The sequence below is a fragment of the Dermochelys coriacea genome, chromosome 9, assembly GCF_009764565.3.
Source record: "Dermochelys coriacea isolate rDerCor1 chromosome 9, rDerCor1.pri.v4, whole genome shotgun sequence".
In the NCBI taxonomy this organism is placed as follows: domain Eukaryota; kingdom Metazoa; phylum Chordata; order Testudines; family Dermochelyidae; genus Dermochelys; species Dermochelys coriacea.
In genome coordinates this window covers 7599023-7614786 of record NC_050076.1, presented here as the reverse complement: position 1 = coordinate 7614786, position 15764 = coordinate 7599023, and the positions used below count along the sequence as shown (strand labels likewise).

The 15764-nt window shown below is 61.8% G+C and overlaps 1 protein-coding gene across 1 annotated transcript; it reads right to left on the bottom strand.

Moving 5' to 3' along the window:
* Positions 1 to 469: 469 nt before the first annotated feature.
* Positions 470 to 15474, bottom strand: CHRNG (cholinergic receptor nicotinic gamma subunit). The gene is made up of 12 exons (XM_043492607.1): positions 15432 to 15474; positions 13248 to 13387; positions 12241 to 12285; positions 11387 to 11496; positions 10600 to 10755; positions 9187 to 9284; positions 5004 to 5207; positions 4410 to 4524; positions 3459 to 3573; positions 2435 to 2642; positions 1488 to 1621; positions 470 to 1192 (listed from the first exon to the last, which is right to left on the bottom strand). Exons 1-12 carry the CDS (start codon positions 15472 to 15474, stop codon positions 1028 to 1030), a joined length of 1533 nt encoding a protein of 510 aa, XP_043348542.1. The 3' UTR covers positions 470 to 1027.
* Between the last annotated feature and the right edge of the window lie 290 nt (positions 15475 to 15764).

The following is a 15764-nucleotide window of genomic DNA, read 5'->3' as shown; positions in this document are numbered from 1 at the left end:
CCCCACCCCGTGTCTGGGACAAGCAAAGAGCGGGTTAATGGCCAGTCGAAGGGGGAAGGGGATGGCCAGAGCTGCCCTGCAAAGTACGAATTAATCCAGCTGAGCATGTGCCAAACCACTCATGCCCCCTGGAATGCCAGAGCTCCACCAGCCAGGCTGGCGCCGCAGGGACCGCAGTGTGGCCGGTGAGCAGGTGCTCTGGGGCTTAGCTGCTCACCCTAAAGAACAGGAACCCCACAGCTTGGGCGAGTTTACCCAGGGCAGTGGCTGGTGTCACTGGCGCTCAGCAGCCTGGGAGCAGCAGCGGGCAGCCTCCCCCACCCCATCTCCCTCTGCCAGGCTGCTTCTGGGAAGCCGGGGCCAGCTGGGCCAACGGAGAAGGACTCGTCTCCCCGCCCCACTTGCTCCCCGCCCCCAGCGCCCGCCTGGCCTTTCCCTGCTGCCAGCAAAGAAGTCCAGCAGCCGTTTGGAAACGCAGTGGTGTTTACTCCCACGCCTGGCTCATATGAAACACACGCGGCTGCCCGAGATCTCCCGCCAAACCCACGCGAACCTGCCCCACTCCCCTCGCTGGGCCGTCGCCACGTAGCTACCCACGGGGACAGACAGGCTCCTTGTCCCCTGGGGTGCCAGAGCTGCCAGCTGCAGTGTTTGGGGGAGCCCAGATTCAGCCAGCGCCCTTCAGCTCACTTGCCCTTTCCATGTAAATGAGGCAAGCAAGAGGGCTGCAGCGCGGGCGTGGCAGGCTCCGGACTCTCCAGTTTCGCTGCCATCTCTCCCGGCGGTCCGGGTCGTCTCCATCTGCGGCTCCCACGAGCAGCCCCAGCTGAAGGGTCCAGCGGGCGGGTGCAGCCGCAGGCTCCACCCTGCAGCAGCTCTGTGAGCCCCGCCTGGGACCCGGTGCCTTGGTTCATGGAGCCCAGGGTTCCCCCCGCCGCCGTGCAGGGAGGGCTCAGCCTCCCGTGGCAGAGCTGTGGGGCGAGGCTCTCGTGCAGACATCCTGGGCTCGCCCACCCCAAGCGAGGCGCTACGGCAAGTAGTGCTTGGGGTCCCCGGGAAAGGGCGCGGCTGGCGCCTGGTTGAAATGGGCCATCAGGAAGATGCTGACCGTCCCCAGGACGAAGAGCGAGGCCATGACCAAGAAGCAGACGCGGTCGATGACTCTCCCCACCAGGATCCACTCCTCGTTCTCCTGCGGGGTGGAGGGACAGATGCTCAGGGCCAAACCTACTACAGGCTTCCGCTGTCGCTGGGCCCGTGTGCCCTGGGCAGCCATCGCTGAACTCAATCAAAACCGCGCTCGCTTCCCCTGCGGCTAAACACGGCCCCTTCTCTCCTTCCTCCCCCATTTCCCTTTCCAGCTTGGTCGCTGATCTGCTTCTCCATACGCAAGTCATTGCAAATTGGGCTCCTCTGTCCCCACTGCTCTGGGTCCCCCTCTGACCTGAGCCCCCTCTCGGTTAACGCTCTGCAGGGGCAGCACTCACGTTGTCAAAGTCGTTCTGCTCCTGCAGCGTCTTGGCAATGTGGTTGCAGGCGTCCACGCAGGCCCGGATCTCGGGACCAGCCTGCACCAAGCTGTGACAGAGATCCTGGGAGCACCCGTTTTCCAGGCCTTTCCCTAGAGACAAGGAGGGGAGGGGATAGCACCAGACAGCTGGCTGCCTTGAAGGCCAGTGTAGACCTGGAAAGCCTCCACCAACCATCTCGGTTACCCTCGGGCATCTCAAAGGCAACTGGCCCTTTGCAAAGCACCGGCCGGCCAGGCCCCAGCCCAGTGGAGCAGGCCGAATGGCACGCAGCAAATTCACGACTAGCTTCATGCACCGAAGCCTGGTGCTTTCGTGGCTGCTCCGAAGCGTTTCACGCGGTTTAGCACCAGGGACGCCACGTTTGGCTCTCCCTGCTGGAAAGGCCACGGCCAGCCGGCGCTGCCGGTGGTTCCCCTGTTTTCCAACGCGGCTGGGCATCCAGTTAGGGACCTAGAGCAGCCCCCCGTGAGTCGGGTGCCCAGTTGCTCCCCTCGCGGGAGGGAAGAGTCGAAGCCTGAATTTTGTTGGCGTCGATGATTCTCCCAGACGAGATGGCCCACGCAGGGGGTGAGCTGGTGCCGCTTGCCTCGCCCTGCTTGCTGCCCGCTGGCGGGCACAAGGATGGGTTTGCATCGGGACCCGATGCTGGAGCAATGGGAGCTATTCACTCTCCTCTCCTCCGCAGTCTGGCTCCTGGCACTTGACGTCCATGGTGACACCCTCACCCTAGTACCATTTCCCTGTCAGCACCCCCACCACCATCTCATTCCAGCCCTGGGGGGCTGCTCTTACGGGGTGGATTTGCTGCCGGCAAAAGGCCCAGGGGGTCACTGTCTGTGGGATGGGGGCCTCAGGCTGCCCTGCCATGAGGTTCTCCCTGGCCCCGCGGAGCCGTCACTCACCGATCTTTTCCAGGACAGCCTTCATCAGCCCGGCTCTCTCCTTCTGCTTCTCAAAGATCAGCTCCGTCCGGGCCTTCCACAGCATGTACTCGTCAGCCTTCACCATCAGCCCCAGGGAGCTGCGGCGCCGGGCCATCAGCGGACGGGGGGCCATGTCGCTGCGGCGCATGTGCATCCCCAGGAAGTGGGGCAGCCGCTGCAGGCAGATCTGGGGACAGAGCGAGGAGCCGGTGCTGTCACGCTCGGGGCAGGCCGGGGGAGTCTGCGCCGTCACGCTTGGGGGGATCTGGCACCGTCATGCTCGGGAGGAGGGGGCCAGGGGAGCCGGCACCATCACACTCAGGGGGAGGGGGCCGGAGGAGCCAGTGATGTCATGCTTGGGGGGGGACTGGGGGAGCTAGCTCCGTCACTTGGCACAGTGGGGGCCCTGTCTGTTGGGGGGCTCATGGAGCCTGAGTCTGGCTCCGGGGCCGTTCCATCGGATGCAGTGCACTTTCCCCTGACTGATGCCGATGGGAGCGGAAGCAGTGTGGGCTCCATCGCCCCCACCTCTGCCGAGTGGGAGCTGCCAGGGGGGTGCTAATGCCCAGCGGTTCCTTGGCAGCTGGGGACCCGATTCCATCCCTGCGGTCCTGCCCCCTGTGCCCTCATTTGGGCCTGGGCAAAGCGGTGTCGAGATGCAGTCAGATCCAGGCGGTGAGCCCGTGGCTGTGGCGCTGCCAGGGTAATGAGACACCGGAGCCAGGCCCTGCGCCCCCGTGGAGGAGAGTGCCCCACGTGCCATGGGTCGGACCATCTGTCCAAGTCTTTGGGGCTCTCGATCCTGGGAAATGGTTTGACGGCTCAGTGCACTTGCCTTTGCTCTCTGACCTTCCCCCTCAACCCCCTGAAGTCAGCGGGAGCTGCGTTTTCCTGAGGCAGTGACCCCAGCCCCGCAGCACGGAGCTGGAGGCCGATCACATGGGCGTTAGGCGGGTCTCTGCCCAGCCCGGGTGGGAGCGCATGCCAGCCTCGCCCGGCCTACCTGCCGCACTTTCTGCGACATGGAGTGCGTATTGGGGGTCCTCAGCGAGATGTTCAGCACAATGACGGCATTTGCCACGATCACCACCGTCACCACCAGGAGAAAGGTCAGGTACCTGGAGGAGAGAAGGGGCCGCCATCACTGGTCGCCAGGCCTGCTGCCCGCAGCCCCGCTTCACTAGCCACGTGGCCTGTACTGGGGCATCTGCCGGCTCTTGTTGCGGCCCTAGCAGCAGGCACAGGGCAAAGCCGAAGGCCGGCTGGGATCCGGGAACGGGAAGCACCTGGATCTCTCGCTCCACAGCCCATATGTTCATAGAAGACAAAGGGAGCCCAGACCAGAACTTCCCAATGACCCATCTAATCCACCTAGTAGCAGACATCTCCTCCGACAATGCCCCTGGCTGTGCAAGACTGCTGCATGGGGGGATCTCCCTCCAAACTCCCAGCTGTGGGCTCACTTTCTGTTCAAAATGTGAAGGAGGATGGTGCTTCTAGCTCCATCCTAGCCCCCGGAGCACACTCTTGAGTTGGGCCATGCTGTTTGCCTCGGCACCCTCCTGCAGTGGTGAGTTCCGCAGATGAACCCTGGGCTGTGCGGCAAGGCATGTCCTGTGGGCCACTAGGGAGTTCTGTTAATTCATGCCCTGGTTCTTGTTCCCCTGCCCCGCAATGCAAGGAGCGGCATGGCCACACATCCAAGGCCTCTGCTGATGCTCGCTTTGAGTTACCAGTCCCCCAACCCCACCTACGATGGCTCTCATTCTCTTGCCCTGGCCATGCCCATTGTGTCTCTTGGAGCAGGGCCTTAAAGGACCCCACTTGTTCTGGCCTCCCAGGCTGAGGTGAATAGTCTCAGCTGGGATTGGGGGGTGAGGAGCCCAGCGGATTTGGGAGCTTGCCTGGGGTCCCGCCCGATACGGGCTGGCAGGCCCCAGGGAGCATCACTTACTTGCCAATGAGAGGCATAGCATCGGAAGTCTCGGGCACCTTCTGTGCGATCAGGAAGAGGAAGACGGTCTGGGCCAGGAGGACGTTTATGGAGACTGTGCATTTCTGGCCGCCCGCTGCCGGAAAGCAAGAGATTAGCCCGCGTCTGTACCGAGCTCCCCAAGCACTGGCACCCTCTGGGAAGGGCTTTGCTCTTCTCCTGCACACCGGAGCCCGCTAGGAGCCTGCCTTCCTAGTGGTTAGAGCAGAGGGCTGGGAGCCAGGTGTGGGAAAGAATTCTCTGCCGTTCCATCCTGATGTGTGCGAGCGAGCCATACGCTCCCAGAGACTCTGGGGGAGCCGAGGGGCCAGAAATGGGACATAACTGGGGAGGGGCAGGGGAGAGCTTTTCCCATTTTGGTTCAGATAACCTGGGTGCGAGGGTGACCCCCCTGTGGCCCGTCTCACCCGCATGGGCATCGAACTGGGTCTGTCCCCATCAACTGCTGCTGCCCCCTTTTCACTCCGGGAGGCATGGATTGTCCACGGGCCAATGCCAGAAGCTCGAGCCATGTCGGTGGCTGGTGGCAGCGAACTCGGGTGGGCCAGGCTCTACCTTTGGCAGGCAGGAAATACACCAGCACAGCCACGGAGGAGATGAGCACGCAGGGCACAATGATGTTGATGACATAGAAGAGCGGTTTCCTCTGGATGATCAGGTAGAAGACGACCTGCTGGTAACCCAAGTCATCCGGGGTGAAGCGCTCAGCGTTCACGATCTTCTTGGCCGGCCGGTGCTTGATTGCCCACTCCCCGTTCTCTGCGGGGAAGACAATACCGCGTGCCTATGGAAACCACCCAGGCCCAGCCTCCTGGGGGGCCAACTTTGGGCCCTGACTCCCCTTGGGAGCAGCATGCGCCACCCCTGGGGGAACAGGAGCTCATCCAGTGATATCCGGAACTGCCTCTTGCCCACATTACAGCAGCGTGTGTGAGGGGGGCATTGCTCTTATCTGGGGTCTCCGGGGTCAGGAGGATAGATCGGAAGAGGAATCCTGCTCACTGGCATGGGCTGAGCCTGGGCACTGAGCTGCCAGTTCTCCCCAGATGTTTGCAGGCGTCTTTGGAAACAGCAAGGCCGGGCGGGCCGAGGTCTGTGCTGTGAGCCCATTCCTGTCTCTGCATGCCACCCAGGCCCCACGGCGTGAAAGACAGGACCAGCCGAGCAACTATTGACATTTCTGTCTGTGCCTGGGGAGCCCATCCACCCTGCCCCTGCTGCCGCCATGTCTCTAGGGGGTCAGAGGGGGCCCGAGACAATGCCCCCTGGATACGGCAGAAGAGAAATCCTTTGCTGGGGGCTTCCCACGGGGGGGACAGCTACAGATCCAGGGAAAGGGGCTGGGAGAAGATTTACAGCGGTGCCTGGGAGCCCTGTCACGGCAGGACATACGCAGCCACCAGCTTAATGCACCCCATTTTGCAGGGGCTGGCTCCCAGGGGCCCGATCCCGCTTGGGGGCTAAGCATCGCCAGCTCCCATGGTGCAGGGGGTTTGGATGGAGGCTCCGTCGCTCTCTCACCTGACTCCCAGCTGCCGGGGGAAGCCGCGCGTGACACCTTATTAAGCCTTGTTGTTTTCCTGTCTCCTACGACAGATTTTATTTTTTTACCAATCTAGATATCTGTGATGGTGGCAGCTGCTAATAACCCTGTGTGCGGGGGATACCTGTGGCGCGATGCTGGGCATGCACGGGCCAGCAACTCCTGTTCCAAATCCTGGCTACAAAACCTGACCGGGACACCTGCTCCAGCCAACAGGGAAGGACCCAGGACTGTGCAACCAGCCCTGGGAATTCCCAGTGCTCAGGGCCCCAGTGCGCCTCCAGCGGCTCTGCTCTCGGTGATTTCCGGGGCGGTGGTGCCCACAACCTGAACAACTTTCCTGAGTGCGTCCTTCCCCCTCTCGGGGCAAGCCACCATGACGGGAGACTGGCCTTTATCCCGACTGCACACAAGCTGCATTACCCGACCAGGAGTCAAGGGGCAAAGTCCCGCGCTTGGAAGTTAAGAAAAGAGAACATGAGAGCCACCTGTGCACCCTTCCGGCTTCGTTCATGACACACATGCCAGCCTCTGTACCAAGTGAGGCCGGAGGCTGGCAGACAACCGCCTCCCCACTCCTGGTTCGACCCCAGAGCAGGCCCACCCCAGGCACGGAATGAGGCCGGGGCCCTGTGGGAAACAGGACATGCCAAGGAATTAACGGCCATCGTCAGGCAGACCCGCGAGAAGGCTGAATTCAGGTTGCCCAGGAGCCCTTTGTTCTGGCCTTTCCTAAGCTTTGAGCACTTGCCAACGTAATCTCAGCCGTCGTCTTTTAATGGCAGGTTCGGGGGGTCGTTTCCTAGAGCATTGAAAAAGCAAACAGGAAATCTGCAGGGTCGGGACATTTCTGTCCCCAGTCACCACCACTGGCCCTTGAGCTAAGAGAGTAACGGAGAACATCTTCCAGGTGGGACCGGCCCTAGACAGGCCTGGCCTCTGCCAGGGGCTTGCACAGGCAGTAGAGGAGTGAGATTCGGGGATTAGGGGGCTTCGTTCTAGGCTCTGGAGGGAAGTGTGCTCCAGCGGACTCTTCTGCCCGGTCCCCCCAGACTTCAGTCCTTCCCCTCCCACCTGGGCTTGGCCCAGTCCTGACTCCTCCCCAACCCTCAGCCCAGTCTCCTTGCTCAGCCAGTCCTCCTCCCCCTTCCAGGCTCATCATCTGAGTCCCAATCTCCCCCACCGCACCCCGTCTCTCCTCCCTCGCCCCCCAGCCCCCGTCTCCGTGCCCAACCAGTCCCAGCCTCCTCTCCTCCCTCGCCCCCCAGCCCCCGTCTCTGTGCCCAACCAGTCCCAGCCTCCTCTCCTCCCTCGCCCCCAGCCCCAATCTCCTTGCCCAGCCGGTTACAATTTCTTCCCGCTTGTCCCAGTCTCACTAGCCTGTTTCCCCCAGGTTGCTCCTTCCCCTGCCCCCCACCGGTCTGGCTTTTGCCCCCTCAGCATTTGAATCCGATGGTTTCCCCCTCCACGGTGCTGGGCATTAGCAGCGGGATGGGCTCCCTGCTATAGGCAGTGGTCCAGTGTCGCCCCACAGTGCAGCACGCTCAGTGGGGATGGCCCAGGTGCTGGGAGGGGACCAAGCATGCTCAGTGAGGACAGACTCTTTGGAGATTTTAGCTGCTAGACCAGAGGGGGGTAAACTATGGCCCGTGGGCCCGTCCTGCCTGGCCCTTGAACTCCCGGCCGGGGAGGCTAGCCCCTGGCCCCTCCCCTGCTGTCCCCCTTCCCCTGTAGCCACGCCAGGGCAGAGCGGCAGCATGTCTGGCTCCGGCTGGGCGACGCGGCTGCCAGACATGCTGCTCTGAGCGGCATGGTAAGGGGGCTGGGGGATTGGATAAGGGGCGGGAGGTCCTGGGAGGGCAGTCAGGGGACAGGGAGCAGGGGGTGGTTGGATGTGGCGGAGGTTCGGAGGTGGCGGTCAGGGTACGGGGAATGCTGGGGTTGGATAGGGCGTGGGGTCCCGGGGGGCCTGTCGGGGTGGGAGTGCGGATAGGAGTCAGGGCAGTCAGGGGACAGGGAGCGGGGGGGGTGGATAGGGTGTGGGTCCTGGGGGGCCTGTCAGGTGGTGGGAGTGCAGATAGGGGTCAGGGCAGTCAGGGGAGAGGGAGCAGGGGATGGTTGGATGGGGTGGAAGTTTGGAGGTGGCAGTCAGGGTATGGGGAACGGGGGGGTTGGATAGGACATGGGGTCCCGGGGGGCCTGTCAGGGGGTGGGAGTACGGATAGGAATCAGGAGACAGGGAGCGGGGGGCGTTGGATAGGGGGTGGGGTCCCGGGGGGTGGTTAAGGGCATGGGGTTCCGGGAGGAGGCGGTTAGGGGACAAGGAGCAGGGGGGGGTTGGATGGGTTGGAGGTTCTGAGGGGGGCGGGAAGTGGACAGGGGGCCGGGGCCAGGCCATTTGGGGGGCACAGCCTTCCCTACCCGGCCCTCCATACAGTTTTGCAACCCCAATGTGGCCCTCGGGCCAAAAAGTTTGCCCACCCCTGTGCTAATCTCTACTGAGCAGGTGGCAACTGCAATTTTTCAGAGGCTTATACCATAGCCAGGTTTGGGTGCCTTTTCACCAGGATGGCAAAAGGTACATCCCCGCCCCAAACACCTCCTCCCGCCCTGCCCTGTGCCACGTTCCCATGCTTTGGAGCAGGGATTCAGGGCACTACAGCTGTTCAAGGGAAAGGTCCCTGGAATTTGGGCAAAGCAAGTTATTTTTCCCCGGCCTCATTCTTGGACCCGGCTGAACCGCTTCAGCTGATATTTTCCCAAACAACTGAGCCTGAGACAGACGCCCAGCGTGGAGAATTTCAGCTGAATGGTTAAAGTTTGGCAAAGCTTTTAAGCAACTGAAAGCGAGATCTCGTATATGGGAAGGGTTAGGAAACCTTAACAACAGGCCATGCTACCAGTCCCGCCTAACAGTCAGTTAAACGTTAGTTATTTACAAATGTCTCCACCCCCCACTGGATGGGCTGGAGGGACCGGTTGGTGGCTGTTGTGCTTTGCTACATTTCTGGGCCACGCTGAGCCACCCTGCCAGCCACTGGGCTCCTCCTGACTAGTGATGGCACCACCCTTTCTGGCACTGGCATTTCCTCCTGTTGCCAACAGCTGGAAGATTTCCAGAGCCACAACTGCTAGGCTTGCCCCACTGGGCCAGGGAAAACCCCCGGGAAACAGATAGAGGAAGCAGGTCATTACCTGTGAAAGCTTCGGGGTCGATGACGATCCACTCAATGGTCTGCCCATCTTCCACCATCAGCAGCAGGTTAATTTCATTGGCGCTGTAGGTCTGGGACCTATGTGGCAGGAATCGGGGAGGAGGACACGTGTGGCTGAGACTGGCTGTCTAAAGGACACGCTCATACAAACAGAAATGCCGAGATCCAACCAGCCAGTGGGTACTTCAGCCGCTCCTGGGATCGGCACCACACCCAGACTTATGCAAGGCCACGGAATTGGCTTTCCCTTCCTTTCGAAGTGAGGCAGCGTCTGGGCTGCCGGGCCTACGTCCTACAGCTCCAGCACCTCCCCAGCTTGGGGTCAAGCCCAGCTCTGACTCAGACCCATCCTACATAGCACCACTGCAGCCACCAGCCTTGCCTGGATCCAGCCAGCTGTTAGGCGTGTAGGCACAGATGGGGGAAGAGTTTTCATGTAGGCCCCAATCCTGCAATCGAACCCACCCAGCTGGTCGCTTGCCCTGGTGTGGCGCCTCCCCAAGTCTGACTTCAGAGTCGGGACGTGGGATGCTAGCTTTCCAGGCTGGGGACTCTGTCTGTCTGCATTACGGGGTGTTAGGCACATCACTGGGGCCAGGTCCCATCTTGATAACCGGGAGCTGACTTTTATCGTCCAACGCCTTTCAGCGACGCCTGGGGTGAGCTCCCGTCCTGCTATCATTCGGCACGGGCCGATGTTGGGGGAGGGGACCCCTGCGTCACTAACTTGGATGCACTCAGAATCTAGTAACCACTTCAGAAATCAAATCCGGTCACACGTAGCCACGGACTGATCGGAGACGAACAACAGTCAAACGAGCCGCCGGGGCCCTGGGTCTGCACGCTGTTCCATGCAGGTGACCCCCACCAAGAACAACACCCACCTGGGTCCATCGGATCGGGGCCCATACAATGGGAGAATTTGTGGGAAGGGGGAGGAAGTGTTGATTACACACATTTCACTCTCCCAGGGCTAGCTCGGTCTGTCTTGGGAGGGGACGGAGATGTCTGATAAAGCAGGGTACCACGCTGCTACACACAAGGCCCTCTTGGGCTCAGGACAATGGGCTAGAACAGGGGGCCCTGGGTTTCTTTGGTTTGCATGCCTTCGTTGCTAGCTCGGCGACCTACGGGGCTCATGCCATGGTAACCGACCTGGCAGCTGCGGCAGAGCTGAGCACAACCTGCCTCTGGCTAAGGCGGAGGGAGGTGCAGAGGGTCACAGCTGTGCATGATATCATGGGCCCTTAGCTGGTGATCTGGGCAAGCTGCCACTGAGAGAGGGCGTGAGAACTGCCTGCCTGGCAGGAGAGCTGTGTGCGTGCCCCGGGCTCTGCCCCCTGCCCTCCCATCTGGGAGGCAGCCCAGCCCCTTCCCGGGCAGCCGCACTCACTGAAACACCATGGAGCAGTTCTGCCAGTCGAAGGGGAAGTAGGTGACGAAGATGGCGCAGGAGGTGCGGTAGATGGCGGGCGGCATCCACAGGAGGCAGCCATTGGAATCCAGCAGCGTGTTGCAGTACAGGGTGATCTCAAACACCCCGTCGATGCTGGGGGAAGGAGAGGGGCAGGTCAGGCCAGCCGGGCGCTCCCTCCCTCCCTGCCGGAGCTCATGCTGTGGGCTGGCCTCTGCCCATGGGGCTGGAACTGTCCCAGGGCCACAGAGCAAGGCAGCCCCAGCAAGGCAGAGGCGATCCCAAAATGCCCACGGACACCCAGCCAGTGCCCGACGATGGGCTCCAAACCCCCAAGAGCACCCTACGAGCTGCGGGACAGTAGGGACGTGATTGGGGGGAAGGGTGCGCCACCACTGCCCTCTTCTGGATGGAATTGGAACTGCTCATGGCTGGGATCATGCTGCTGCCTATTGGCTGCGGCTCACAGGAGATAAAAGCCTACTACTGCTGCCTCTAGGAGAGATCTTCCCTTTAGCCCACCTAGTAGGGCCCTGTGCTGGTGGAGCGGAGCATGTGGGGTTCTGTCTGCAGTGCTGGATGCGTGAGAGTTAGCTGCTGACTCTGACGTCTCTGGGTGGGTAGCCACAGACGCGGCCCCTGCAGGGAATGGAGCCTCACACGGAGTGCCCGGGCAGAGGGACGGCTGGACAAGGTCAGTTTCTATTGCTGGGGTCCTCATCTGGCTTCCCACTGCCCCCCTGCCCTGGGTCCTGCAGCTGCTCACTTGTTCTCCAGGACGATGTCCGGCAGCCACACCTCGGTGGAGGGCACCCTCAGTATCTGGATGTTGTCATATTCGTCAGGATCCCACTGCAGCCGATAATCGCACCACTTCTGGAATGGAGGGGAAGGGGCCGAGCAAAGCAGGGTCAGTCACTTGTCATAGAATGAGCATCTCTGGCCACCCTGTGACCCCCCAATACCACACTGCCCTGGGGCATGGTCTGCAGGGAAAAGGCATGCTCCGGCCACAGGCTGGGACCTGCTAGGGTTTCTCTGCAGGGCCGGCTCTACCGTTTTTGCCACCCCAAGCAGGACGTCTGAAGACAGAAGCTGCCACTGAATTGCCGCCACGGCAGCCTGCAGAGTAAAGCTGCCGCTGATTTGCCACTGCCGCAGAAAGACGAGACACCGCCCTGACGGCACACGGACTGCTGCCCCTTTCACTGTGCTGCCCCAAGCACCTGCTTGGAATGCTGGTCCTGGAGCTGGCCCCGTTTCTCTGTGACTTGTTCTGGGCACCGTGGTGTGGAGTGAACCCTCTGGCCTGTGCTCTGTGCCAGGGGCTCTGCCCAAGCCGCTGATCTCAGTGCCAAAGTGGGGTCTGGCTATGGAACGAGCCCTGAACAATCCCCTCCCTCCCGGCTGCAGACTGTGAGTCTTTGGCTCCAGCCACATCTGCCTTCAGGCCAGGAGGGGCCTGCGACCTGCCCTAGCCCTTGGGTTGCAGGTGCATCGGGGCGCTGGGGCATTGGAGGACTGCTGGAGCTTATCATGGGGAGAGGGAGGCATTAGCTGATCTCTGCCTGCTGCATGCTGCCCGGCCCGAGTGGCTGGCGGCACTCCTGGGCATCTTACCATCTCAATCCAGATGTTGGTGGTGAGGGTCTCTTCCCGCTCGTTCTGGAACCCAGAAAGGAGAGAGGGATTTGGGGATTGCTGCCCCGCTGCCTTGCCCTCTCCCGCCACCGCAACAGCTTCCAGCTGGTGGCTGGATGGCCCTGCTGCAGCTCCAGTGGGGCTACATGGTGCACACCAGCTACCGGGCACTCAGGCAACGCCCGCCTCATGGAGGTGCATGGAGCCCTGAGGAATTACCTCCCAGGGTGCAGCAGGGTGTGGGGCATCCCAGGGGTGCCCTGAGCAGGGCAGCGTCCCATGATCCCAGCCTCTGCCCCCCCAGGGGAAGCCAGCAGCAGCCACAGAGCCACTGAGGTACAGCCAGGCCATGCCCTCACTGCAACTGTGTTGCTGCCAGGAACCCTGCCTCTAATGCATTCACTGCCCCGGAGCCACTATCCAGCACTGCCCCCAGCTCAATCACCACCCCATGCCCACCTCCCCAATCTTCCTCTTCCTTCCCCCACTCCCCCCAGCACAGTGATTCTCCTCAGGGACCGTTACCAAGGGCGGCTCGGACAGAGTGTCCTGCAGCCAGTTCCATGGGCACCTGCCCTGGCATGGACTCCTCATTCTGATGGCAGGGGTAGTGTGAGGGATGCCCAGGCAGGACTGGCTGCCCCTGGTCAGGGCTGGGGGCTGGGTGCCTTTGGGAGGAGAGGTGGCAGGGACCCACTGAGGAGGTGGGACAGGCTGGCGCCCGGTTCGGCATGTTCCTGGCATTGGTGCCCCTGCCTCTATCATTCCCTGTCCTGGGCAATGCACTCAGGTCTCTGTCCCCCATGCTAGCCTAACGGGGGAGCAGCCATCCCTGCTCCTGCCCCCACCCTTGGGGCAAGCAGCCCCCTCTGAGTTTGGGAGCAGGAGCTGGGAGCAATCTGAGCTGCTCAAGGAGAAAGGCAGGAAAGGGCCCAGCTCTGCAGGTGGGGGCTGGCAAGGAACGGGAAGGGGGGGGCTCTGCTTACCAGGGAGATGAGGTTGGTGAGGGTCAGCTTCAGCGTGACATTAATGATGTCGCCCTCCCATTGGGCCGGGCGCAGGTTGCGGTTGTAGTTGGCCATCAGGTCATTGAGCAGCTTCTCCTCCTGGTTCCGGCACAGCACGGCTGAAAGCAGGGCACAGCCAGGCCCTGAGCGAAGCAGGCACCATGCCACCCCCACCCAGTGGCCGGGCCAGCCCCACAGAGGGGAGACCGAGCGGTTCTCTTGAGAACTGGTCACGAGTGGCCCATCCAGATGGTGCCAAGTGCCTGCCTTGGTAACCTGAGGGCACAGGGCAGGTCCAGCATGGGCAGCAGCAAGGCAAGCTCCCCCTACACCGCTCCACCAGTGTACCCCAGCCTCGCCCCTTTGAGAGAGCACTCGGCACCTGTGGCCTTTCCGGTGAGACCCAAAGTGGGCAGCTGTATTGTCAGTGCCCACGGAGTGCACAGGGCTGCCTGGCTTTTGCTGTGCGCTGGGACCCGTCAAACGGGGGCACCACACGGGAGCCGCTTGCAGCCTCCACTCACCCGCACGGGGTTTGAACTGCCGACAGGCAACAGTGTATCAAGCTTCTGGAGTGGGGGATGGGACTGGCCACACAGAGGATAAAAGCCTACACTTGCTGCGTAGAAATGGAGTGACTTCTTGAACAGGAGAGGCCAAGCTCTATGCTTCAGAGCCAAAGGGCCCGGGTTCAGACCCTGCCAATGACCTGCAGGGGGCTGCCCAGGGCTCGGGGGCTGGACACCTTGAGGGTGTAGCGAGTAATAACAATAACCCATTTCTCTCTGGGGTGAGGGCCGCAGGCGTCCCGCTCTCCAATCTTTGTGAGCTGGCCCTGACTCTGGGACCCCAGAAGGAGTAAATGTGGCTTGAACTCTACAGGCAACGTGTGTTGAACCCAGCTTAACTGTGGTCTAACAATGGGGTCCTGCAGCCTGTCAGCGCTGGCCCCGGGGATCAATCCCCATCAGCTGCCCGGATCATTAGCTCATGGGCTGGGGCTTTACAAATGCCCAGCATTATTAAATTATTAATGGCCAGACCGGCCAAGTGCCTCTGGAGAGAAGGGTAACGTGCTAACGAATTACCTTCATTAGCAAACCTGCTGCTGCTTCCTGGAAAGCGTAGGGGTCAGAGGGGGACTCAGAGAGTGGGTTGGGGTTTAGTGCTGGTGACTGGCCAGCACCACTGTGTGTGTATGTGTGTGTCCCACACTCGTGGGGGGGGTGTCTGCATGTGCCCTGCACATGTGTGTGCACGTGTCTCTGGCTTCTCTGGGCTCAAAGCCCCTGCTAACAGGCATAAGCAGCAGCTGGCTCTGCTGTAGCAATAGTGCCTGCCAAGAATTGTTTTGTGGCCTCTGTCGGTCACGCTCTCAAAGCGGAAGAAGCCCAGTTCAGTCCCCCCTTCATCCCCAGCGTGAAAGGGATGAGGCAGTGAGTGCCCCACGACCGGCAGTGTGAAATGGACGAGGGTGGGTGCCCACGACCGGCAGCGTGAAACAGACAAGAGTGAGTGTCCCACGACCGGCAGCGTGAAATGGACGAGGGTGGGTGCCCCATGCAGATGGAGCGGTGGGAGACGGTCGCAGCGTAACATCCCAGCACCCTGAGCTGGGTTCTGGCGGGCGTGTTATGGTACAGGACCCCCCGCAACTGTTCAGGGCTGGGAGTGGGTACAGGGAGCTGGTGCTGCAGAGGCTGGGGTAAGGGCTGCTGATGCTCAGAGCTGAACTCCCTGGCAGGCAAGGCGTGGAAGGGGCTGCTCACCGGGCAGAGATACTGATATTGGGAGCCCCAGTCAGGAGCAGGACCCTGCTGCGCTAGGTGCTGTATGCACACATAGTAGCTAGGGCAGCCTGCCGGGGTCTGTGCAGAATGGCACGCTGCCCTGCACCAGCGAGCAGGACAAGGGGGCTGCTGCTGTGCCCCAAGCCCTGAAGGAAGAGATGGAGTGTGAGAGCAAGAGAGGAGGCTGCTCCCCGGCCCCCAACCCCAGGATGGAGTGGGGTTGGGGTGGTCTTCTGAGCTTCTCTGATTGCCTGCTGCTGAACCCAGAACAGAGCCCTCTGAGCTCACAGCCTAGGTTTAGCCACCACCTCCCCAGCACCGTACCCGGCTGCCCCTCGCCCCGTCCCCCGTCCACAGGCCGGGCATGGCTTACCAGTGAGGGAGCTGAGGGTCGCGAGCAGAGCCAGGCAGCGCATGGTGGTGGCAACCTCCCTCCCAGCACGGTGGTGGCTGTGTGCTCGGCAAGCTCTGGAGGTTTATTTTGGGCCGTGGTCAGCCCCCCTGCACCCCTCCTCTTCCCGAACGCACTGTGACTGAAGTCCAGCTGTCCGGCCAGCATTGTCAGCTGTTCCCCAGCGGATCGCCAAGTGCCTCTGAAACGACAATGGGGGAAGGAGCAACTCATCCTGACAGCCACCTACCGGGGACATGCGGACCCCCCCCGCCCCATGGCCCGGGACATTACGGCCAGCGTAGCCTGGGCGCG

Coding starts and splice junctions, on each gene's coding strand:
- CHRNG (XM_043492607.1), bottom strand. CDS start 15,474: ATGCGCTGCCTGGCTCTGCTCGCGACCCTCAGCTCCCTCACTG. Junction 10,756..11,386: donor GACATCGTCCTGGAGAACAA/GTGAGCAGCTGC, acceptor TCCTTCCCCCAG/CATCGACGGGGTGTTTGAGA. Junction 9,285..10,599: donor AACTGCTCCATGGTGTTTCA/GTGAGTGCGGCT, acceptor CCTGCCACATAG/GTCCCAGACCTACAGCGCCA.